We start from the raw sequence: 25,165 nt of genomic DNA on the forward strand, positions 1-25,165 counted from the left end.
AGAGAAGTATGGAGTATGACACAGAAAACAATATATTTCTGACTCTACAATCAGCACTGACAGTTGTTAATATTTTGTATCTGCTTCAAGTCTTTTTTATTATGTAAAAAAGAGCCTGGGGGTCAGTGCTGTGGCATGGTAGGTAGAGCCACGGCCTACAGCGCCAGCATCCCATATGGGCACTGGTTCAAGTCCTGGCTGCTCCACCTCCAATATAATTCCTTGGTAATGAGTCTGGGAAAGCAGTGGAGGATGGCCAAGTCTTTGGGCCCCTGCACCCACGTGGGAGACCCGGAAGAAGCTCCTGGCTCCAGCCATTGCCGGCCACTGGCGAGCGGAAGACCTCTTTCTTTCTCTTTGCCTCTGCCTCTCTCCTTCTCTGTAACGGCTTTCAAATAACTGGGGGCGCCTGACCCTCAGTTCTGTGCCTGCAAGCAGCAGTGAGGATGGACATGCGTGCTCTCCTGGGATGTCTTGTTCCTGCTGTCACACACACATCTGTGCCCGTGAGCAGGATGCACAAATCTTTTACATGGGGAGATTTATAACGTTGTTTTACTTTCAATCAATGACATATGCAAATAATTTTTTTTTCAAAACCAAACAGTACAAGTTAAAAAGCAACAACAAAATAAACAAGGGCCAGGCACACGTTGCAGCAGTTAAAACGCCACTTAAGACTCCCACATCCACAGCAGAGGGCCTGGGTTCAAGTCTCAGCTCTGCTTCTGACTCCAGCTGCCGCTAGTGGGCACCCTGGGAGACAGCGGTGATGGCTCAAGTAGTTGGGCCCCTGCCACCCACGTGGGAGACTCGACTGCCCTCCTGGCTCCTGCCTTCAGCCTGGCCGAGCCCCAGCTGTTGTGGGTATTTTGCAGGATGAGTCAGGGGATGGGAGAGCTCTCTGTTTCTCTCTCTCTCTGTCTCTCCCACCTTTCAAATAAACAAAATATATTCAAATAAGTGAACAAACACAATCTCCTGCCTGACCTTTAGTTCTTCTACCTCGACATCCATTTCAACCCTTGTAGTGTTTCTCTTGGTTTTATATATTTATTTATTTGTTTTGACAGGCAGAGTTAGACAGTGAGAGAGAGAGAGAGAGAGAGAGAAAGGTCTTCCTTCCGTTGGTTCACCCCCCAAATGGCCTCTACAGCCGGCGCTGCGCCAATCCAAAGCCAGGAGCCAGGTGCTTCTTCCTGGTCTCCCATGTGGGTGCAGGGCCCAAGCACTTGGGCCATCTTCCACTGCACTCCAGGGCCACACCAGAGAGCTGGACTGGAAGAGGAGCAGCCAGGACAGAACTGGTGCCCCAACCGGGACTAGAACCGGGGGTGCTGGCGCCGCAGGCGGAGGATTAGCCTTGTGAGCCGTGGCGCCGGCCTCTCTTGGTATTTCCTCCATAATTCTGAAATAAAATGCTCTGATACTCTACTTATTTCTGCAGTAGGTCAGCATTTCACTGCCACACCCTGTCTCACTTCCCTGTTGACTCTTTTCCAATATAATTAGCTGTCACAGCATTTTATCAAAACTTTTTTTTTTGACAGGCAGAGTTAGACAGTGAAAGAGAGAAAGAGAGACAGAGAGAAAGGTCTTCCTTTTTGCCGTTGGTTCACCCTCCAATGGCCGCTGCTGCTGGCGCATCGTGCTGATCTGCAGCCAGGAGCCAGGTGCTTCTCCTGGTCTCCCATGCAGGTACAGGGCCCAAGCACTTGGGCCATCCTCCACTGCCTTCCCAGGCCACAGCAGAGAGCTGGCCTGGAAGAGGGGCAACCGGGATAGAATCCGGTGCCCCGACCGGGACTAGAACCCGGTGTGCCGGCGCCACAAGGTGGAAGATTAGCCTGTTAAGCCACGGCACTGGCCTATTGAAACTTTTTTTTTTTAATTTTTATTTATTTATTTATTTTATTTTTGACAGGCAGAGTGGACAGTGAGAGAGAGAGAGAGACAGAGAGAAAGGTCTTCCTTTTTGCCATTGGTTCACCCTCCAATGGCCGCCATGGCTGGCGCATCGCGCTGATCCAAAGCCAGGAGCCAGGTGCTTCTCCTGGTCTCCCATGTGGGTGCAGGGCCCAAGCACTTGGGCCATCCTCCACTGCACTCCCAGGCCATAGCAGAAAGCTGGCCTGGAAGAGGGGCAACCGGGACAGAATCCAGTGCCCCGACCGGGACTAGAACCTGGTGTGCCGGCGCCGCAAGGTGGAGGATTAGCCTGTTGAGCCACGGCGCTGGCGAAACTTTTTTTTTAAAAAAGATGTATTTATTTGAAATTCAGAGTTACAGAGAAGGAGAAGCAGAGGCAGAAAGAGAGAGGGAAAGAGAGAGAGATCTTCCATTTGCTGGCTCACTCCCCAAATGGCTATAATGATCAGGACTGGGCCAGGCTAGAGCCAGGAGCTTCCTTCATGTCTCCCACGTGGTTGCAGGGGCCCAGGAAGTTGGGCCATTTTCTGCTGCCTTCCCAGGCACGTTAGCAGGGAACTGGGTTGGGAGTGGAGCAGCTGGGACTCACAAGCACCCACACGGGATGGCAGCAGAATCGCCTTCACCGTGCTGGTCTCTGCCAGCATTGCCGTTGCCGTGGCGTGGTGATGGCTGCGGAGGCCCGGGTGTTCTGTCCACAGTCTCCTCCTGAGCCTCTGCAGGGGCCCCGCGCTGCTCCATTCGTGGCGCTGCGCGCTGCCCGCACACACCTCCCAGCCTCCTTCGGCCTCTGCTGCCACCCAGTCCCAAAGCCGCTTCCGATGTGGGGGGTTTGTTGCAGCAGCACTTTTCTATACCAGCTTGTCTCAGTCCCTGCAGGGCTCCCTCCGTTTTGAATGGAAGTTCTTCATTCTGTAAGTCAGATGAGGGGACTTCAAAATGTTCATGGGAAACCTGCAGTGTCTTTTTTTTTCTTTTTTTTTAAGATTATTTTGTTTATTTGAAAGAGTTAGAGAGGTAGAAACAGAGAAAGAGGTCTTCATCCTCTGGTTCACTCCCCAGGTGGCCGCAGTGGCCGGAGCTGTGCCAATCAGGAGCCAGGAGCTTCTTCCTGGTCTCCCATATGGGTGCAGGGGCCCAAGAACTTGGGCCATCTTCTACTGCTATCCCAGGCCACAGCAGAGAGCTGGATCGGAAGTGGAGCATTCAGGACTAGAACTGGCGCCAATATGGGATGCCAGTGCTTCAGGCTAGGGCGTTAACCCACTGTGCCACAGCGCCAGCCCCTGCATTATCTTTAAAAAATATTAATATATTTGAAAAAGAGAGGTACACACTCCAAATGCCCTCCACAGCCAGGACTGAGTCTGCCAAAAAGCCAGGAGCGAGGAACTCGGGCTTGGTCTCCCACACAGGTGTAGGGGCCCAACTTCTCGAGCTCCCATTTCCTCCCTCTGAGGGTCTGCGTTAGCTGAGAGCTGCAGTCAGGAGCCAGAGGCAGAACCAAGCCCAGGCACTGGCCTGTGGGGTGAGGGCACGGTAACTCTTAACCTGTTTCTTTTCTTTTTTTAAAGACTGTCTGTCTATCTACCTACCTACCTACCTACTTATCTATCTATTTATTTATTTTTATTTGACAGGTAGAGTCATAGACAGTGAGAGAGACAGAGAGAAAGGTCTTCCTTCCATTGGTTCACTCCCCAAATGGCTGCTACAGCCGGCACTGCGCCAATCTGAAGCCAGGAGCCAGGTGCTTCCTCCTGGTCTCCCGTGCAGGTGCAGGGGCCCGAGCACTTGGGCCATCTTCTGCTGTTCTTCCCCATACCGTTAGCAGGGAGCTGGATAGGAAGTGGAGCAGCAGGGACATGAACCAGCCCACATAGGATGTTGACATTGCAGGTACAATTTTACCTCCTGCTCAGTACATCGCCAGCCCCAACCCTGTTAGAAGCCTCTCGTATATGCTTATTACAATCAATGATGTAGAATTATACAGGCTAGAGAACGGAAGCCTCGCCTGTCTCCCCCGGCGGTGACTGACCCCCCACCCGGCACTGCCGTTCTTTGCACACACACGTATATTCTGCCCTGCTTTCTGCTTACCCTGGCATGTGTGTTTGTTTCATTCCTCAGGTCTCCAGGAAACCTAGAGAAGAATCGCTATGGGGATGTGCCCTGTCTGGACCAAACTAGAGTGAAGCTGACGAAACGCAGCGGCCACACGCAGGTAGACAGACAAGTGCCGTCTTCCTAGGAGCACTGCGGTTCCACAGTGAAGCTGCCGAGCGCTGTAGTGGAGGGACGAGGTCTGAGTTCTGAGTGCACTGGTTGGTGGGTGTGCAGCTCAGTGTGTGTGTCAGCACGAGGCGGCTCTGATCCTAGGTGACCCTGCTTTCTCCATCTGCCCCAGAAAGCTGTGGACAGCTGGTGAGGGCCTCAGCGTCCAGGACAGAGATGAGGTGACCAGGTGCCTGCTGCTCCCTGGGTTAGCAGGTGGTGCATTAGAACACAGCAGGAGTTTTGTTTGAGCTCCTCACATGCACCTTTCGCGTCAGTGTCTTTGCCATCACTTCAGCTAAGTTTTGAGTGCATCCAACATGGTTTTCCGGAGCACATCATCTTTATTCCTTTTAAGCGCCTGCTATAGTCTCTGGAAAGTGTGTCCTAAACAGCAACATCTATTAGGATGACACTGGGGCATCTAGAATTTCTCATTCTATGTGCATCTTATGTGTCTTTTATAGCATGAATCATTCCCTTACTCCTCTTAGAGTCCTCTTCCGTACACCTGTTTATAGCAGCGTGCAGTTTGGGATGCATGACTAAGCCGGTTTACAGTTCTTTTTGCTCTACCAGTTTTTCCTGGTGAAATCAAATCACAGCCTTGACTGAGGTCGCTGTTCAGAGCAAAGGGATTTAACTCGACGCACATTGTGACGTCTCGGTATACAGCCAGCCTCTGCCTGTGTTGGGCACGTTTGGTGTGTGGGCTGGGGTCCTAGGGTCAGCGTTGCTGTCTCCTTGGCTGTGCTGGCTCAGGCGCGTAGACTGAGCTCCTCGCCTCCAGGGCGCTTGTGAGGGTCTTCCTGCAGGAGACGTCCACAGTCCTGCCCCCAAGCGTGGATTCCTCCACTCTGCCTGCGCCGCCACGTGACGCGCTCCAGAGGAGGGGCCGAAGGGGCCGAGGGGGTGCTGGGGTCTGAGGTACTCAGACAGTACTCAGACAAGTACCCAACTCTTGTTGGCTACTGTGTGTTTGTTTTGTAAAGAATGAGGCCAGACTTGAAAAAACATTTTTTAGGATTTATTTATTTGAAAGGCAGAGTGATGGGGGGTGGAGGTGGGAGAGAGAGGTCTTTTTTTTTTGTTTGTTTGTTTGTTTTTTTGACAGGCAGAGTGGATACAGAGAGACAGAGAGAAAGGTCTTCCTTTGCCGTTGGTTCACCCTCCAATGGCCGCTGCGGCCGGCGCACCGCGCTGATCCGATGGCAGGAGCCAGGTGCTTCTCCTGGTCTCCCATGGGGTGCAGGGCCCAAGGATGTGAGCCATCCTCCACTGCCTTCCCGGGCCATAGCAGAGAGCTGGCCTGGAAGAGGGGCAACCGGGATAGAATCCGGCACCCCAACCGGGACTAGAACCTGGTGTGCTGGCGCCGTAAGGTGGAGGATTAGCCTGTTAAGCCACGGCGCCGGCCTGAGAGGTCTTCATCACTCCCCAAAAGGCTGCCATGCCCAGGGCTGGGCCAGGCCAAGGCAGGGGCCTGGAGCTCCATCCGGGCCTCCCACGTGGGTGCAGGGGCCCAGCTGCCCGAGCCGTGTTCTGCCGCCTTCCCAGCGTGTTAACGGGAAGCTGCGTCGGGAGCAGGGCAGTCAGAACTGATGTTGCAGTTGGGATGCCGGCCTGGCGAGTGGTGGCTCACACCTGCTGCGCCACGACACCAGCCTTGACTGCTCTGTTTCTAATACCAAGAGTGGTGCTGGCACCACAGACACTCAGCAGATGTCTGAGAAGCCGCAAACGCCAGCACACCAGGAGACGGCTCCGGGCACCCCGTGGGTGACCGGACATCCTGGCCGACAAGTGCTGTTTCCACAGTCAGTGCAGGGTTTGGGTTTTTTGTATTTGTCGACATTAACTTATTTAACATTACTTATGTAACTTTCACGGGATTTCTACCTTTGGGTCATTCTTTCTCGTTGTTTCTTGACATTCACTTCTCTTAGTTGACAAGTCAAAGCGTTCCTATTTACTGTGCACAGCATGGTGTTCTGAAACCCGCACACTGCGGAGTGGCTGGGTCACAGCTCACGTGCTGGCTCGGGGCTCCGGGCTTCTGTAAGGGCACCGACCACCCTGGGCGGGCCCTGTCCTCCCTCACAAAGCCCTGCTCCTCCCACCTCCAGGAGCCGGGGATCCTGCACCTTCGGCCTGCAGCAGCGACCCCGATACCATGTGCTGGGTTTGGATCTTGCTGCTTCGGTTTCCCCTCAGGTCTGTGCTGTCTCTGAGGACATTTGCAGTTTTTGATGTCTGATGCTTCTTCTGAAATGGCTGGTGTTCATTCTCAGAGATAAGTGCTTGCTGAGACAAGGGTGCTGAAAACTGGTTTAGAAAGAAATTGGGCGCCGGGTTCTAGTCCCGGTGGGGGCACCGGGTTCTGTCCCGGTTGCCCCTCTTCCAGGCCAGCTCTCTGCTATGGCCCGGGAGGGCAGTGGAGGATGGCCCAAGTGCTTGGGCCCTGCACCCGCATGGGAGACCGGGAGGAAGCACCTGGCTCTTGGCTTCGGATCGGCGCAGTGCCGGCTGTAGCAGCCATTTGGGGGGTGAACCAACGGAAAAGGAAGACCTTTCTCTCTGTCTCTCTTTCTCTCTTTCACTGTCTAACTCTGCCTGTCAAAAAAAAAAAAAAAAAAAATGTAAGTTGCCTTTAAAGAGGTGATATTATAAAAAAACGAGGTGACATTTCTTTCCAAAGCACACACGAAGCTAGGATCCTGCAAATAGCTTGCATCTTACTTCTGACGGTGTTGGGGGCACATACCAGGGGACCCCGTGCCTCTCTGGCCCTCTCCTGGCTGTGAGGAACATACTGCCTCAGCGTGCCCGGCTGGGGTGCCTGTGTGGCGTAGCAGTGAGGCGCTGCTTGCGGTGCCTGCGTCCCTCTTCTAGTCCCAGCACCAGATCCTGACTCCACTTCCTGCTAATGCACGCTGGACGGCAGCGGTGACGGCCCAAGTGGTTTGGTCCCTGCCACCCGCGTGGGAGACCTGGAGGGAGTGTAGGTTGCTGGCTTCAGCCTGGCCCAGCCTCAGTTGTTGTGGGCGTTTGTGGAGTGAACCGGAGCGTGGAAGACCTCTGCTCTTGTCTGTCTCTCTCTCACTCTCTCTCTTTCAGTCTCTCTTTCTCTCCCTCCTTTCAAATAAGTAAAATAAAATTTTAAAGTATTTATTTGTTTATTGAAAGGCAGACTTACAGAGAGAAAAAGAGATCTTCCACCCACTGTTCTCTCCCCAAGTCCCAAATGGCCACACCAGCCGGGGCCAAGCCAGGCCGAAGCCAGGAGCCACGCATTCCATCCAGGATTCCCACGTGGTTGGCAAGGGCTCAGGCACTAGGCCCATCCTCCACTGCTGTTCCAGGCACATTAGCAGGGAGCTGGATTGGAAACAGGGCAGCTGGGACAGGAACCGGCGCCCACCGGCGTTGGCTGACTTGCTTGCCGTTGGTTCACTCTCCAATGGCCGCTGCGGCCAGCACATCGTGCTGATCCGAAGCCAGGAGCCAGGAGCTTCTCCTGGTCTCCCATGCGGGTGCAGGGCCCAAGGACTTGGGCCATCCTCCACTGCCTTCCTGGGCCATAGCAGAGAGCTGGCCTGAAAGAGGGGCAACCGGAGCTTATTGGCCACCTGTGTATCTTCTTTGGAAAAATGTCCATTTCTTTCTTATGCTCATTTTAAAATTAAGGTATTTGGGTTTTTATTGAGTTATAAGAGTTCTTTATGTATTCTAGATACCAGACCCTTGACAAATACATATATTTTGTGGGATTTCTTTTGGTGTCCTTTGAAGCACAACATTTTTAAATTTTAATGTAGTTCAATTTAGTTGCTGTATTTCATCACTTGTGACTTTGTGTCATCGCTAAGACGGCGTCACCTGACCCAAGGTCACAGGATTTACTTCCGTGTTTTCCTCCAAGAGTTTACAGCTTTGATCTGCACAGTAGGTCTGTGGTTCACTTTGATCTTTAATAAGCTCTGAGGAAGGGCCGGCGTGGTTCTTGTGCACACAGACATGCAGCTCCGAGCACTGATGGCTGCAGTGCGGCTTGTGAACCGGGCTTTTCGCTTTGCGTTTTCTGGCTCACAAGAAGAGACCACCCACACTGCGAGCTGTGTGCACCAGCACACCAGCTCCGGAGCCGCGAGGGCTACCCTACAGCTGCAGTAATGCCTCCTTTTTTGTCATTAGACAGATTACATCAATGCCAGTTTCATGGATGGCTACAAGCAGAAGAATGCTTACATCGGTACACAAGGTAAGCTGGTGGAGCCTTCACACTTGGTTCTGTGCCGGGTGGTAGCATGATTGGGAAGGGAAATGTTGTGGCCGCTGGGTCCTGGAAGTGGTTCGGAAGTCAGATGGGAAGGACGGAGTTTCTGTTCCAGGTAGGCCTGGAACCTGCTGCTGTACTGACTTAAACACACAGCACTGCTCACATGAGGTTCTGGGCCGTGCCTGAGTGTTACCCAGCCACGGAGGCAGGCGTCAGGCCTCAGCCCCCTGTCACCTGCCCTGCGTTCCAGTGGAGGCCAAGAAGGCAGTGGGACTCGATGCAGGTTGTGTCTGATCTAGGAATGAGTGCTGCTGTCCTCGGGGGCCTCTGCTGGCCCTGCGCCAGGACGGAGCGCTGCAGCAAGTGAGACACGGATCTCCTAGGCGCAGTCGGACAGAGGCCGTGGGTTCCGGGAGGGCTTCAGGTGGAACGCTGCTGCTGCCTCTGTCCATCAGGAAACAATCCCACATCTCCTCCAAAGGTGGGAGGAGGCAGACAGAAGCCAACACCGCACGTGTGCTGCAGGCCCTGGCCGCTGCAGAGCACGCCTGCAAGGACTCTGGAGGAGGGCGGGCGGTGGGGAAGCACTGAGTCACTGCCTGAGCGGGGCGCAGCGCCGTGGCACTGCTGGTGAAGCCCCTGGCAGAGGCCCGGGTGAGCACTGGTTTGGGGCCCAGCCGCTCCACTTCCGACCCAGCTTCCTGCTAATGTGCCTGGGAAAGCAGCAGAAGGTGGCCTTGATTCCCTGCCACCACGTGGGAGACCCAGATGCAGTTTCAGGCTCCTGGCTTTGGTGTGGCCCAGCCCCAGCCTTCGAGGGATGAACCAGTAGATGAAAGATCTCTGTCTCTCCCTGTCTCTCTGTAACTCTGCCTTTCAAATAAATAAATCTTAAAAAAAAAAAAAAAAGGCAAGACACTGCTTGGGACACCCACATCCTATATCAAAGTGTCTGGGTTCTGGGTTCAAGTCCCAGCTCCACTTCCAGTTCCAGCTTGCTGCTAATGTATCCTGGGAGCAGCAGGAACGGCTCAAATTCTTGGGTCCCTCCCACCTCTGCGGGAGCCCGGATTGCAGACTCTTGGCTTCAGTCCGGCCTGGTTCTGGCTGTTGTAGGCATTTGAGCAGTGAACCAGCAGGTGGAACATCTCTTTCTGTCTTTGTCTCTCTCTGTTGCTTTGCCTTTCAAATAAATTGAAAATAAATAAAAATTTTATTTTTTTTAAAGATTTATTTATTTATTTGAAAGTCAGAGTTACACAGAGAGGAGAGGCAGAGAGAGAGAGCAGCCGAGACTAGAACTGGCGCCCACATGGGATGTCGGCGCTTCAGGCCAGGGCATTAACCCACTGCGCCACAGCGCCGACCCTGAAAATAAATAAAAATTTTAAGGAGAGAGAGAGATCTGGCAGAGAGCTCCATAACCCAGTGATTAAACCTAGCGTCAGCGGGAAAGGTAATCTGGGGCAAGATTGCAAGCCCCCACCCTGCAGTGAGACCCCTGAGAAGCGGATGCCACCCTGCGTTTATGCTGCAGTTAAAAATCTAAATCTAGGGGCCAGCAGTGTGGTGCACCGGGTGATGTTGCCACCTGCAATGCCCACATCTCATACGGGGCCGGCTGCTCCACTTCCAGTCCAGCCCACATCTCATACGGGGGCCGGCTGCTCCACTTCCAGTCCAGCTCCCTGCTAATGGCCTGAGGAAAGCAGCGGAAGATGGCCTGAGTAATTGGGCCCCTGCCACCCGCACAGGAGACCTGGATGAAGCTCCTGACTTAGGCCTGGCCCAGTGCTGGTCATTGTGGCCATCTGGGGGGTGAGCCAGCAGATGAAGATTTCTCTCTGCCTCTGTCTCCCTCTCTCTCTCTCTAACTCTGCCTTTCAAATAAGTAAATAAATCTTTAAGTAAAAAAAAAAAATCTAAGTGTGAGAAATCCAGATTGAGGGAGGCACTGCAAGAAAGCTGGCCTACACTCCTCAGAGTTAACACCGGGGAAAAACAAGGTAGAGAACTATTTAGGAGTAAGGGAGACTCAACAGGCTAATCCTCCACCTTCGGCGCCGGCACCCAGGGTTCTAGTCCCGGTCGGGGCGCCGGATTCTGTCCTGGTTGCCCCTCTTCCAGGCCAGCTCTCTGCTGTGGCCCAGGAAGCGCAGTGGAGGATGGCCCAAGTGCTTGGGCCCTGCACCCGCATGGGAGACCAGGAGAAGCACCTGGCTCCTGCCATCGGATCAGCGTGGGCACCGACCGCAGCAGCCACTGGGGGGTGAACCAACGGTAAAGGAAGACCTTTCTCTCTGTCTCTCTCTCTCTCACTGTCCACTCTGCCTGTCAAAAAATAAATTAATTAATTAATTAAAAAAAAGAGTAAGAGAGACTAAAGAGATAGCCAAAGGCAACCTGTGATCGAATCTTCATTTGGCACAAAAATCATCAAGGACAGAGTATCGTGACAGTTGGAGACTTTGTGTTGGCTGAGCTGTGCCAGCATTCACTGGGTCAGTGTGACAATGGTGTTGTTAAACGCAGGGCTGTGCTAGTTCTACATATGGAAGTGCGTCTTAGTAGGCGCTTACTCTTTCCTCCTTATTGTACAAGGAACACTTAATATCCACCCTCTTAATTTTTTTTTCCAGAAAGACCAATATAGACAAAGAGCTTCCATCCTCTGGTTCACTCCCCAAATGCCTGCTGGGTGGGGCTGGGGCTGGGGCCAGGGCCAGGGCTGAAGCCAAGGCAAGAACCCAGTCCAGGTCTCCCATGTGGGAGGCAGGGACCCACTACTTGAGCCATCACTCCCGGGATTGTGCCCTAGCAGGAAGCTAGAATCAGGCATCCTGAGCTGAGACATGAGCACCTTAGCCAGTGTCTCGACTGTAACCCAAATGCCAGCCATGCCCCTCTTAACTTTTAAGAGCACAATACAGTGATTTTTTTGGAGTATAGTCCACAACTTATTTTTAAATTGTTCAGTTAAAAAGCAGAATAAGTGTGTGGAGTGAAAGAAACAAGCTTTGTTCAAGGGAAAAGACCTTAGGACGTGGTGAATTGGTCTGATGGCCACAGGTTTACTTCCTCCCCTGGGAGGGACCTCTGTCTCCAGAAGGAGTCATATTGAGACCCGAAGAAGAAACAAGAGAGCCAGCAGGTGCGGTGTGGGGCAGATGTAGGCGATGTGCGCTCTGCTGGCTCCAGGGGCTTCGCTAGGAGGGCCTCGGCGCGCCCGGGCTTGTGGAGGGAAAGGGCTGGCTCCAGCGGACCACGGGTGCCCCGTGCCCTTGGGTTGCCAGGGCAAGGAAGCCACTGCCTGGCGTTGCCAGTCACACAAAGGTTGGTACAGCCTGAGAGCCCTGAGCGAGAGACTCCTCAGGACTGAGAGGACAGCTGGGCTTGTGCATCTCTCCACTGGAGGTGTCCCTGGCTGCCATCCTCGGCCTGAGGCTCTCTGCCATAGTCACTGAGTGCTACCCAGCTGCCGCTGGCCACCCCGTGGGGCTGTCCCTCTTGGTTCCTTTGGCAGGGGACCATCCATTCCCCTTGCTTACTGTTGTGGACAAACTGAATGAGACTGATTCAGTGTTCAGCACAAAGGGCCGCCACCATCTGACCGACACTGGCTCTGCACAGCTGGACGCAAGTGCACAGATGGGCTTGGTGCTCATCGAAGGCTCTGGCCAGGCTGTGGTGGAGGCGGCAGTCCTGAGCACCTCCTGTACAGCGGTGTGGGCATCTGTCACCCCTCCGGCAGCAGCGCCTGCCTCGGCCGGAGCAGCGGCTGAGGACTGAAGCTGAAGCTCGGATGCACCAAGCGCCCGCTCCTGAGTCAAGCCGTGGTCACCTCGATGGCTTCAGACTCAGTGAGGACCAGGAATGGGTCCTGTGGCGTTGAGAAGGCTGGCTTGACTTGCCTGGCTGACTGGGCTAAACGCAGTATCGAGTTCCTTCTTGGGCTAAATTCAGTATTCACTTCCTTTTTTTTTTTTTTTTTTTTTTTAAGATTTATTGTATTTATTTGAAGGGCAGAGTTACAGAGAAGAAGAGATAGAGAGAGAGGGGTCTTCCATCCTCCGGTTCACTCCCCAAATGGCCACAATGGCCAGAGCTGGGCCGATCCAATCCAGGAGCCAGGAGCTTCCTCCGGGTCTCCCACATGGGTGCAGGGGCCCAAAGACTTGGGCCATCTTCCACTGCCCTCCCAGGCCATAGCAGGGAGCTGGATCAGAAGTGGAACAGCCTGGACTTGAACTGGCGCCCACATGGGATGCCGGCACTGCAGGCAGCGGCTTTACCCGCTGTGCCACAGCGCCGGCCCCTGGACTCTTCTTCATGTCAGTGTCTACTGCAGTGTCACCTGTTGAAGATGCATGTTATATACCAGCGGCATCATCTGTAACCGCAACAGACGCTCTATGCAAAGGTTATTTTATTGATGAGTAAATTGAGGCCCAAAATGTTAGGTAACTGGGATCACACAGCTAGTAAGTGGCATAGCTGGGATTGGAACCCATAACCATTTGATTCAGACGTCCTTGCGAGCCAAGTCAGTGGATGAGTTCACTTGTGTCAGGATAAACTGCTGTTCCTTCGGAGAAACCCACTGGGGAAGGCCGTGGCCTGCGAAATGCATCGTCCCCGTCTGGTCTCTCTCGGGCCTTTGAGGACGGGAAGGTGCTTCCTGCCTATCTGGGTTACCAGGTGTGTGGGGCTCGGCAGCCCCACTTCTGCCACAGCTCTGTCTGTACCCAGGAGCTGCTGTGGTGCGGCAGGATGGCAGCCAGGGCTGAGGCCAGGGTCAGAGCGGTGGCAAGGGTGTGGCTGCCTGTGGATGCACGTCTGGGAAAATCCACGCCTGTTGGGTAAAAGTTGCCCATAAAACCTAGGGCCAAAAATAATGCTAACATTTTGTAGCATCTCCTTCTAGGCCTTTTTTCTATTGCATATATAAGGAAATAAACATTTAACAAAATATACTGTTTCTAGACATTAACCATCTTTTTTTCTTTTCTTTTTTTTAAAGATTTATTTATTTACTTGAAAGGCAGAGTTACAGAGATGAAGAGGCAGAGAGACAAAGAGACAGAGAGAGGTCTTCCATATGCTGGTTCACTCCCCAAATGGCCACAACAGCCAGAGCTGGACTGGGCCCGTCCAAAGCCAGGAGCTTCTCCCAGTTGTCCCACATGGGTGCAGGGGCCCAGAAACCTGGACCGTCTTCTACTGCCTTCCCAGGCCATAGCAGAGAGCTGGATTGGAAGTGGAGCAACCGGGATTTGAACCAGTGCCCATATGGGATGCTGTCTCTGCAGGCAGCGGCTTTACCTACTATGCCACAGTCCCAGCCCCCTCTTTTTTGTTTTTTAAAATGTATTTTATTTACTTGAAAGGCAGGGTGACGGGGCCAGCACTGTGGTGTAGTGGGTGAAGCCGCTGCCTGTGGTGCCGACATTCCATATGGGCACCAGCTCGAGTCCTGGCTGCTCCACTTCCATCCAGGTCTCTGCTGTGGCCTGGGAAAGCAGTAGAAGATGGCCCAAGTCCTTGGGCCTCTGCACTCACGTGGGAGACCCGGAAGAAGCTCCTGGCTCCTGGCTTCGGATTGGCACAGCTCCTGCCATTGTGGCCAATTGGGGAGTGAACCAACCAGTGGAAGACCTCTCTCTCTCTGCCTCTCCTCTCTGTGTAACTCTTTCAAATAAATAAATAAATCTTAAAAAAAAAAAAAAAAAAAGGCAGGGTGACAAAGAAAGGGAGACCCCACTGGTTCACTCCCCAAAGGGCCTGCAATGGCTCGGGCTGGACCAGGCTGAAGCCAGGACCCTGGAATTCTGTCAAGGTGGTCTTCCACATGGTTGGCAGGGGCCCAAGTGCCTGGGCCATTTTCTGCTGCTTCTTCAGGTACATCAGCAGGGAGCTGGAATGGAAGTGGAGTGCCCTGATGCAGACGGCTGGCATCGCAAGCGGTGGCTTAACCTGCCGTACCACAGTTCCCATCCCATCTCTTCCTGTTTAATGTCTTGTGAACATCTTCCCATGGCAAAAAATACAGCTCTTACAGCATCCCGAGTGGAGTCTTAAGTCACGGTGAGCCATCATTGAACCAGCCCTCTCCTATTGGACACTTAGCTCATTTGCTAGACTCACACTTTTGGCAGCACCCACCTCTGCAGAGGGGTTCTCGAGCCTCCGATGTCTGTGCTTCTTTGGTAAAAACCATGGTGGAACAGGGACTTCCTGGCCCGCTCAGCCTCTGACACTGCCCTGCCTCCGGGAAAGCCGAGGCGGGCAAGGTACAAGGAATTGTGCCGAGCTCTCCGCCACTCTCCTGATGGGCGCACAAGCACCTTCAGCGTTCCTGCTGAGCGGTTAGCTCTTGGTAGGTCCGAATGACAGAGAGAGCCTAAACCTCGGGATCGCGTCCACTGCGGCATCGTGAATCCCCGCTGCACCTCCAGGGGAGCAGTGTTCGGTGCAGTGGGAGGGCGCTGCTTGGGGTGCATGGATCCCAAACCACAGTGCTGAACTCAGGCCAGCTCTGCGTCTGGTCCAGCCTCCTGATAATGCACACAGCCTGCCACTCCCGTGGGAGACCCAAACTGAGTTGCAGGCTCCTGGCTTTAGCCTGCACCAACCCCAGATGTTGAGGGCATTTGGAAGATCTCTCTCATCTCTCTCTCTCTCCTGTCTCCCTCTACCTTTCAAATCAATTAAAAAAAATTTTTTTTTAATTTAAAAGGATGACAGCTCCCTGCTAATGTGCTTGGGAAAGCAGCAGAAGGTGGCCCAAGTGCTTGGGTCCCTGCACCCACATGGGAGACCTGGATGGAGTTTCTCTTGGCTTTGGCCTGGCCCAGCCCTGCCCATTGCTGCCATTTGGGGAGCGAACCAGGGAACAGAAGATGTCTCCATCTCTCTAACTGCCTTTCAAATAAATAAATAAATCTTAAAAAAAAAAAAAAAAGTTGGACGGATTTAGGAATGTCAGTTAACAGAGATGAGAGGTTAAAAGATAGTGCTACTGTGGAATAAAGAGACAGATTGCAGACCTGGTGGGTCTGAGGCGATGGGGTGCAGGAGAGGGTCGGGGTACAGCCCCGGTGCTTTAAGGCTGAAGCGTGGGCGAGACGGAAACAGCTGGAGGTGTGTGCCCCGCTGCCGCTGTCGGCCTGGCCGCGTTGGCTGCTGCTCTGAGAGGTGTCCACAGCACTTCCCAACGTGCCGTGCCGCCTTGCACCGGGGTCTCGGCGTTGCTGAGTGGCAGGGGTGTGGTGAGAGGAGCAGGGAGCTAACATCTGTGCTTTGGAGTTAGAAGCTGAGAGACAAACCTGGGGCAGTGTCTCTTGCCTTCTTCCACCCCAGGTCCTCTGGAGAATACATACCGTGACTTCTGGCTCATGGTGTGGGAGCAGAAAGTCCTGGTGATCGTCATGACCACGCGGTGAGTTAGCCCCGACCCGAGCCTGTCCCCAAGCATGAGGGATTCCAGAAGGGAGTTTAGCTGTGGGGAACAGTGGGTATCTGAGAGCTGTGCCGGACTGAGGTGCCTCTGCTTGCCCTCGGCTGGCCCAGGGTTAGCACGGCCAGAGTGTGTGGAGACACAGCGCCCACTTGTCAAGGCTCCGATGCAGAGCACCCCTCACCTGGACATCAGAACCTAAGTGTGAGCCGTTTGAGCCCTGCTGGACCTCAAGATTTCTGGACTGGGAGCGCATCGGATTAGGGATGCTCCGCTGGCGAAGTCTACACAGATATCGCAGGATTCAGAACCTCCGATAGCCCAGACATTGCTGGTCCCCACCGGGGCAGCACCGGTGATTCACATGAGTGTGGCCCATTTCCAGACGGGCGGTGTCTTCCTGACTCTGTTGCTCACCATTTGTTGAGACTTTTTTTTTTTTTTTTTTAAAGATTTATTTACTTAGGGGCTGGTACTGCATAGTGGGTAAAGCCACCGCCTGCAGCAAGGGCCTCCCACATGGGCAGCAGTTGGAGTCCTGGCTGCTCCACTTCTGATCCAGCTCTCTGCTATGGCCTGGGAAAGCAGTGGAAGATGGCCCGAGTCCTTGTGCCCCTGCACACGTGGGAGACCCGGAAGAAGCTCCTGGCTCCTGGCCTTCATCTGGCCCAGCTCCAGCTGTTGCAGCCATTTGGGGAGTGAACCAGTGGATGGAAGATCTCTCTGTCTCTCCCTTTCTCTGTATAACTCTGCCTTTCAAATAAATAAATAAATAAATTTAAAAAACAATTATACAGAGAGAGAGAGAGGGAGAGTCAGATCTTCTATCCGCTGGTTCACTCCCCAAATGGCCACAACAGCCAGAGCTGGGCCAGGCCAAAACCAGGAGCCAGGAGCTTCTTGATTTCCCATGTGGGTGCAGGAGCCCAAGTATTTGGGCCATCCTCCAGTGCTTTCCCAGGTACCTTAGCAGGGAGCTGGATCAGAAATGGATCAGCTGGGACTTGAACTGGTACCCGTATGGGATACTGGTGCTACAGGCAGCTGCTTAACCTGCTGTGCCACAGCGCCGGCCTTTGCTGCGACTGTTGACCTCTCTTGAGTGCGTGTTTCCTCTGTTGGAAACCTCCAAAACGGTGGTGAGATGTCCCAGGTGAGACAGGGAGCTCTTGAGGAGGGAGCATTCCAGAAATGGTGGTTGACACCTCTGTCGGACTGTAGGCATTATCCATTCGTTAATATTATTATCACCATGTTAATTATAACCTGTTTCAGAAGAGGAGAAAAAATGAACAAGAATATTTACTTAGTTCCCTCCTCAGGGTCTGTGACAACCACCTGTGGTCTGAGCACCCAGGACCGCTGACGGGAGGGAGGCGGGCTCTCGCCTTACAGGAGCCCCACGGCTCCGCCCACCGGCGTCCGCAGAATCAGGCCTCTCCCACGGCTCTCAGTCAAGGGAGGACCCTGGCTGAGGCGCAGGCCGGCCGGCTCTCCGATCCGCCCTGCTCTCCCTGCTGTCTTCCTTGGCGCAGCCCGCATTTATCTCAGATGTGTGAGAAGGGGCGTGAGGAGTGAGGAAGGCGGCCGGGTGCGGCAGGTGCCCAGGGAGCACACCCCAGGCCGGCACTGCCCAGATGGTGCTGCAGGGCTGGGGGCCTGCGGGCAGGGAGGGCGGCAGGCTGACCTGGCTCTGTGCGTCCTCAGCTTTGAAGAAGGCGGCAGGAGAAAGTGCGGCCAGTACTGGCCTCTAGAAAAAGACTCGCGGGTGCGATTCGGCTTCCTCACGGTGACCAACCTCGGCGTGGAGAACATGAGTCATTATAAGAAAACAACGCTCGAGATTCATAACACAGAGGTGGGTCCGGGTTTCTGCTCTGTCACCGTAAGAACAATCGTAGTTACTTGAGAAGCATGTAGACAGAGGGACAAAGCACCTATCGGTTGGCTCACGCCTGCAATAGCTGGGGTGGGCCAAAGCCGGGAGCTGGCACTCAATCCAGGCCTCCCACAGGGGTGGCAGGAGCCCAGTCACTCAGTCCATCCCCGCTGCCTCCCCCAGGGGGCAGCAGGAGTCCGGCAGGAGGCAGGATCAAACCCTGGTACGCTGGTACTGGGACGTCCCAACACCCGGGGACGCACCTGACGTCCTGACTGCTTAGGCCTGGTGCCTGCCCCTTTCTCACCGTCTTGAAGCTGGAGGAGAATCCTTTTCCTGTGAAGAGAATCCGCAGGGGAGACGGGCAGGACTCCAGCTAGATGAGGGGTTTCACCTCATAGCCGACTTCTCAACACAACAGTGGATGCCGGCATCCAGAATCTGGGTCTTCCCTTGGAGAAACCCTGCCCTCTCCAAACCTCTAAGCCTGCCTTGGGTTTGTAGCAGGAGAGCAGCTGTGGCGGGGCCCTGGTGCTGGGCTGACAGGGCGCTGAGCATCTGGGAGAGGTGGGCGCAGTGCGGGCAGACGGACTCCCTAACCCGTGCCTCTTCCCATCCCAGGAGCGGCAGAAACGCCAGGTGACCCACTTCCAGTTCCTGAGCTGGCCAGATTATGGTGTCCCCTCCTCGGCAGCTTCCCTCATTGACTTCTTGAGAGTGGTCAGAAGCCAGCAGAGCCTGGCCGTCAGCAGCCTGGGCGCGCGTGCCCGAGGGCAGTGCCCTGAGCCGCCCATTGTGGTCCACTGCAGCGCGGGCATCGGCAGGACAGGTAACGGCCCTGACGACACTCTTGGTGCAGCACGCAGAGGGGTAGGACTGGGGGAGGAACAGCAGAGCGGCTCAGCCACACCCAGCACCGGAGGAGCTCGGGACTCCGTGGTGGCGGCCACTCCTGTCCTCTTGCTGTCCCTGGTGCTGGCCAGAACCTACTGTTCACTGGTGGTCCAGCCCGTCAGCGTGATCCTCCGCTGGCCCTGCCTCCTGTCACCAGCGGGGCTCCTCCCCCATGCTGTGTTCTCTCTCCTCAGCGCTGCTGGCCTTTCTAGGTCAGAGGCCCCTTGGGGAGGAAGCCAGGAAGCGTAGCTTCGTGTTGGGCCTCCGTGGAGAACGTGGGCCGTGCCTGGAGTTGGGTGTCCACACGCTGCCACTCTGTCCTCTTCCCCCCTCGCTTCCTGTTGCCCCGCGCATGTCCTCGGAGACGAGGCCGCCTCCTGTCTCCAGCCCCCGACGCCAGTGCTGACCTCCTCCTCCAGGCCTCGCACGCCCGAGGCCCCTGGCTGCCCTCAGGAGGCATCTCGCCTTCGCGCTCACTCCCCCGCCCTGCCTGGGCTTTCTGGGGAGGGAGGAGGCAGGAGAGCCGGGCAGCAGTGACCGCTGCTCTTCTTCTTCAGGCACCTTCTGCTCCCTGGACATCTGCCTGGCGCAGCTGGAGGAGCTGGGCACGCTCAACGTGTTCCAGACGGTGTCACGCATGAGGACCCAGCGGGCCTTCAGCATCCAGACCCCCGAGCAGTACTACTTCTGCTACAAGGCCATCCTGGAGTTTGCGGAGAAGGAGGGCATGGTGCCCTCCGGCCACAACCTACTGCCGTTGGAGGGTCAGTAACTGCCCACGGGCTCCCCTGGCCGGCCAGCCTTCTGTACACTACCCTGGACATCGTCGCGTCTGTCGGCTGCGTCGGCTCCGCCGAAGCCATGGATCCACCTCTTTCTCGTGTCTCCCGGCGCCCGTGTGCACGCAAGGCGGCCTTTCCCTTTGGCTAGATAAGCGTGGTGAGATGGCCACTCGCGAGGGCCAGCAGCAACGTGTTCTTACTTCCTAGCACCTGCTATCGAACTGTGCCTTACTAAAACCCCGTTGTGGCTGTCGATTTCTGCCAGGGGCCCCCGAGGTACGTGGGAAGGAGCCTCCCCCGCTCCCGCTCCCGCCCGTTGCTGGGATTTCACGGCTGGATGGGCAGTTGCCTTCCCCCGAGAGCGTGACCAAGTTACATGTCCTAGAGGTCATCGTGAGTGCCAAGCACGTGTACACGCAGGGCGCGTATTCCAGTCTTCTGTCTTCTGTGTGCGTGCGTGCGCGTGTAAGTGCACTTCTGTGTATGGGTCCATGTGTACGTGTGTATATACTATATATTGTATGTGATACTATGGGCATATTCTATAAATACATATACACACAGATACTACTTTGTAGAAGTTCCTGGGGTTCCGGGCTGCAGTTCACAACGTGCTTCTTGGACCCTGCTGTGTATCCTGGAGTAGCCGGGGTCAGGGGTCAGAACGTAGGTGGGGAATGGACACACACTCATTCCCCTGTGCTCCTGCCGCAGGCCATCACCTTACGTCCCCACCTCCCCTCCCCGGATGCCGCCTCCTGGGGCCCAGAGTACTGGTTTGTGGTGACACTGGTTTACTTCAGCATGGACTGCCCTTACCTAATGATTTTTCTCTGTTTACTTTGCCAATTTTGGGAACAGACCTCCACTGTGATTCCAGACCCCCTCCTCTCACTACCCCAGGGTTGGAGGAGCGGGGGCAAAGATGAATTCACTGAGCAGCCAGAGCCAGAAGCGATCGGTACGAAGTCTTAGAGGGGAAGAGGGGAGCCCCGGCGTAGGGGGCGACCGCTCTGGGCAGTCTCCCCTGGGAGGACGGGCCAGGCCCTTCCTGACGCAGCTTTGCGTCCTGAGACGCCCTTCTCCTGCCTGGTAGGCCCTGGGGCTCCAGCTGGGTGGGTTCTGTGCCAATGGAAAGCTCGGGGAAGGGGTCTCCTGCAATCACAGTTTGCCCCCTGCCTACCCAACCTGTCCCTGCCTGCTCCTGGCCTGTTGTGCCAGGGACAGAATCAAGAGTCCCCAGTGTTCCACGTTCCCAAGAAAATCCCAGGAACCCTAAACCTCCTCCCCCCATCACAAAAGATGAGGTTGGCAGCTGATCAGACCTCAGTAATTTTATACTGTAATAAGCTCTCTGAATGTGTATATTCTTATTTTTTACAATCATTTCATTTTGTATTTAACATCAATGGACTGAGTCAGATTCAGAAAATAACTGTAATGTTCAATATCTTACAGCGATAGTTTTGTATTTACGTACAAATATATCACATGATCAAACCCTTTTAGCTTCATCAATTTTAGCAGCCTGAGACTGGGAAGGTGAGGAGAGGGTCCAGAAGTTGTTCTGGGTGGGGTGGGGGGTGGGGCGAGGCTTTGAGCTGAGAGCTGCGCCCCCTCCTCGGTCAGTAGGCCGAGGCCCTGGCCCTGGCGAAAGGAGCCCTGCCAGTTGAGGTCTCGCTGGGGACCAGGCTCTGCTTGGTGCCTTCTCACGAGCAGCTCATCCAGACGCCACTGCAGCCCAGCGAGCGGGGGTCCTGTGCCTCCTCTCCCCTCGTCCCATTTCGGGGTAGAGGGGGAAGGCGAGGTGCAGCTCTGCCACTCCTGTGTAACTGACGAGAGGGGGGGGCTAGCCTCAGACTGCCATGGATTCCTGTGTGACTGAGGAGAGGGGTGGGGAGCTAGCCTCAGACTGTCATGGATTCCTGTGTGACTGAGGAGAGGGGTGGGGGGGCTAGCCTCAGACTGCCATGGATTCCTGTGTGATGAGGAGAGGGGTGGGGAGCTAGCCTCAGACTGTCATGGATTCCTGTGTGACTGAGGAGAGGGGTGGGGAGCTAGCCTCAGACTGTCATGGATTCCTGTGTGATGAGAAGAGGGGTCTAGCCTCAGACTGTCATGGATTCCTGTGTGATGAGAAGAGGGGTGGGGGGCTAGCCTCAGGCTGCCATGGATTCCTGTGTGACTGAGGAGAGGGGTGGGGGGCTAGCCTCAGACTGCCATGGATTCCTATGTGAGGAGAGGGGTGGGGGGGCTAGCCTCAGACTGCCATGGATTCCTAGTGAGGAGAGGGGTGGGAGGCTAGCCTCAGACTGCCATGGATTCCTGTGTGACTGAGGAGAGGGGTGGGGAGCTAGCCTCAGGCTGCCATGGATTCCTGTGTGACTGAGGAGAGGGGTGGGGGGCTAGCCTCAGACTGCCATGGATTCCTGTGTGACTGAGGAGAGGGGTGGGGGGCTAGCCTCAGACTGCCATGGATTCCTGTGTGACTGAGGAGAGGGGTGGGGGGCTAGCCTCAGACTGCCATGGATTCCTGTGTAATGAGGAGAGGGGTGGGGGGCTAGCCTCAGACTGTCATGGATTCCTGTGTGACTGAGGAGAGGGGTGGGGGGCTAGCCTCAGGCTGCCATGGATTCCTGTGTGACTGAGGAGAGGGGTGGGGGGCTAGCCTCAGACTGCCATGGATTCCTGTGTGACTGAGGAGAGGGGTGGGGGGCTAGCCTCAGACTGCCATGGATTCCTGTGTGACTGAGGAGAGGGGTGGGGGGCTAGCCTCAGACTGCCATGGATTCCTGTGTAATGAGGAGAGGGGTGGGAGGCTAGCCTCAGACTGCCATGGATTTGGAGAGGCTGTGGCTCAGTTGCTCCTGGGCCCACCCATTAGGCGGCCTAAGAGCAGGATGACCCGGGTTTAGGAACTACTTAGTTCATGTCCCTGAGTCTGGGGAGAGTTGGCAAATGTACGAATCCGCCAGTAACAGCCGGGAGAAAGGGATCAGCAGCTTTGCCCCCACTGCTGTCTGCGAGCCCAGCCGTGCTGTCCAGGAAGGCAGGTTCTCCCCCAGAGACAAAGCGCTCCGGGGAGGGGAGAAGACAGCACCGTGGGCCCACGCAGGCTGCTGCCGCCCTCCAGCGTGCCCACGTCCAGACCTGTCAAACACACGCGGCAGCCCCACCATCCTGCCCCTTCCTGGCGGCTGGCGGGGGAAGGGTGCCGGACGTCCTCCACCCCGGAGCGCAGCCCTGTCAGGGTCCACACAACGATGCTGGGAGCAGACTGTCCCCGGGAGGCCGCCTGCGTGGTGGGCTGAGGGAGACGGGATGCTGCTCGTCTCCAGGATGAGTAGTTACCCAAACCCGCAAGTGAGGGAGCTGGGGGGTGCCCTGGGGAGCGGCTCTTGGTGGCTGGGGGCTTAGCCCCCAGCCCAAGTCCTCACTTGCACCTGTAAGCGAAGGGGAGCCCGCCAAGCCTCAGGGCACAAACACCCACACGGGAACCATCAGCCCCCACTCCGGGCGGGCCCACTCCCACGTGCACATCCGTTCTCACTTGTACGCGGGGTCTCTTCCTCCAAGCTGCTGCCACCTCCTCCTCTTCCTTCAGTTTGCTTCCCGCATGGGGAGCAGTGCAGGTCTCCAGGCCTGAGGCTTCCGCGCTGCTGCGGGCGAGGCACCGAGGGGGCCTGGGAGCCCAAGGCCTTAGATTTCTCTGGCCACGGTTGCTACCCTCCGGCCACTGGTAGTTTACCCAGGAGCTCCTGCTGTCTGGGAACCAGACTCCCTCTTGCGGGAGATCTGCCACACAGACCTGCGACTGCCAAGCGTCGTGGGTCCCCATGGGCGGGAGTCAGCGTCCCGCTGAGCCCTGTTGCAGCGTCGGATCCCCTTGGCTCATTCACCGGGACTCCCGGGCAAACCCTTCTCCCTGCCAAGCTGGCCCTGGCACGGTGTAGGCCAACTGTGCTGGAACCCTGGTGAGGGCTGTTGGTGGACGCTGAGCACTGTGGCGCCTTCAGCAGTTCAGGGGGACTCGTTCCCGATGTGGTTAGCCCCGGGAGAGGCAGATCACAGATGACAGAAGCACTGTGTGCTGGCCGGCCTCTTCATCCTCTGGGGTCTTTGTTGCACCTTGACACCCCCCTCCCGCTTCGGTGAGGTGTTCTGGAGGAAGTGTGGAGTGTGGCGGTCAGGGCAGATGGTGCTGCTGGCAGCTGGGCACTTGGTTGAGCTGGTGATGGGCCTCAGAAGCGAGTGAGGTCAGAGAGGGGAGGACAGCCCTTTGGGGGCCACTGGCACTCGGGGGCTGGGTGGGGGAGGAGGAACCCTCAAAGGGCACCAGTGGCGGCCGAGGCCGGGCAGCGGCTGGAGGGAACGAGCGAGGGTTGGAGGTGTGGGCTTGACTGTGAGGCCGGGGGGTCAGGGAAGAGGGGTGCGTGAGGAGTGAGCGTTTGGAGGCCGCAGGGCTCAGGCCATCCTGCTTCAACCCAAACGAGGTTCTCTCGCCTACTAGGCTTCCGAATAAGATCTGAAAGTCACCAGACTGGCACACAAGGAAACCCTGAGCCTGAAGCCAGGTAAGCGGGGTGGATGGTGCAGACTTGAGCCAGCAGGGGTCCAGGATCAGCACGGCCAAGAGCAGCAGCCTTTTCCCTTGAGTGTCAAAACATTTTTCTCTGCTTGCAAGGCAGAGTGACGGAGAGGGGGTGGAGAGAGATCTCTCATCTGCAGGCTCACTCCTCGAATGCAACAGCTGGGGCTGCACCAAGCCAAAGCCAGGAGCCCAGACCTCCATCCAGGTCTGCCTTGTGGGTGGCGAGGGCCCCAGCACTTGAGCCATCGGCTCCCTCCCAGGATACACCGGAGCAGGAAGCTGGGTCAGCAGCTCAGAGTGGCCGGGCATCAGAGGATGCAGGCACCACAACGCTGATCCCAAGGGCAGCAGTCTTTATGCTCACGCAGAAATCTCAAGTCTCCAAAGCTACCGAGAAATCAGAAGCCTTGGGCTGTGTACCACCTAGGCCAGCTGGTCGCCAGGAAAATGGAGTGTACTCGCGTGGTGGGATGGCTCTGGGGACTTGGCATCTGAACACCAGGAGAGGAGATGGTGGCCCTGAACCCGAGTACGCTCGACTCCACAGCTCACGACAGCCCAGGGATTGCGCACGGGAAACGGAAGCTTCTCCCCCTCCAAGAAATGCTGAACCAGGATCCTGGCCCGAACTCTTGCCGTGAGCACAGGGGTTGCTGTCGGTGGGGTGGGGCGCCGGCCTCAGAGCCCCCTCACCTTGCTATTCCTGAGCCACCATGCTGGCCATCGGTATCCATCGGCCAAGCCACTGACATGTGGGCCCTGTGTCTCCCCATCACTGCCCACCCCAAGCACCCTGGGAACAGTGGATGAGGGAGTTGTTGTGAGACATACACCTGTGACCGGAGGCAACTCTTGCTGCGTTGGGGAGGATTTTTGAGCAAGGGTCAGGAATCACCCAGCCCTAACTGCAGACAAACTGCTCTTGTAGTTGGGGAGCTGAGCAGGGGGCGCCCCAGGAGGGCAGGCTGGTTTTCTGCAGAGCCCACGCCCCAGCTGCTGGCCCCAGTCTGCAGAATCAGCACGTGGGCAGCGGACAAAGCTCAGGCGCTGGCGCCAGGCGGACCTGCCTTGGGTGCCT

At 55.9% G+C, this 25,165-nt stretch overlaps 1 protein-coding gene across 2 annotated transcripts in view; it reads left to right on the forward strand.

The window, feature by feature from the left end:
• PTPN9 (protein tyrosine phosphatase non-receptor type 9) overlaps positions 1–20,063 on the forward strand; it is an 88,140-nt gene extending 68,077 nt beyond the window's left edge. For both annotated transcript variants that reach the window (XM_062206424.1, XM_062206423.1), the window contains exons 8-13: positions 4,063–4,156; positions 8,401–8,467; positions 15,845–15,923; positions 17,649–17,799; positions 18,442–18,649; positions 19,272–20,063. In XM_062206424.1, the coding sequence (XP_062062408.1) occupies positions 4,063–4,156; positions 8,401–8,467; positions 15,845–15,923; positions 17,649–17,799; positions 18,442–18,649; positions 19,272–19,486 (814 nt within the window). In that variant the 3' untranslated portion in view covers positions 19,487–20,063. The remainder of the gene's footprint in view (positions 1–4,062; positions 4,157–8,400; positions 8,468–15,844; positions 15,924–17,648; positions 17,800–18,441; positions 18,650–19,271) is intronic.
• Positions 20,064–25,165: the final 5,102 nt, after the last annotated feature.

This window comes from Lepus europaeus, chromosome 11, assembly GCF_033115175.1.
Source record: "Lepus europaeus isolate LE1 chromosome 11, mLepTim1.pri, whole genome shotgun sequence".
NCBI lineage: Eukaryota > Metazoa > Chordata > Mammalia > Lagomorpha > Leporidae > Lepus > Lepus europaeus.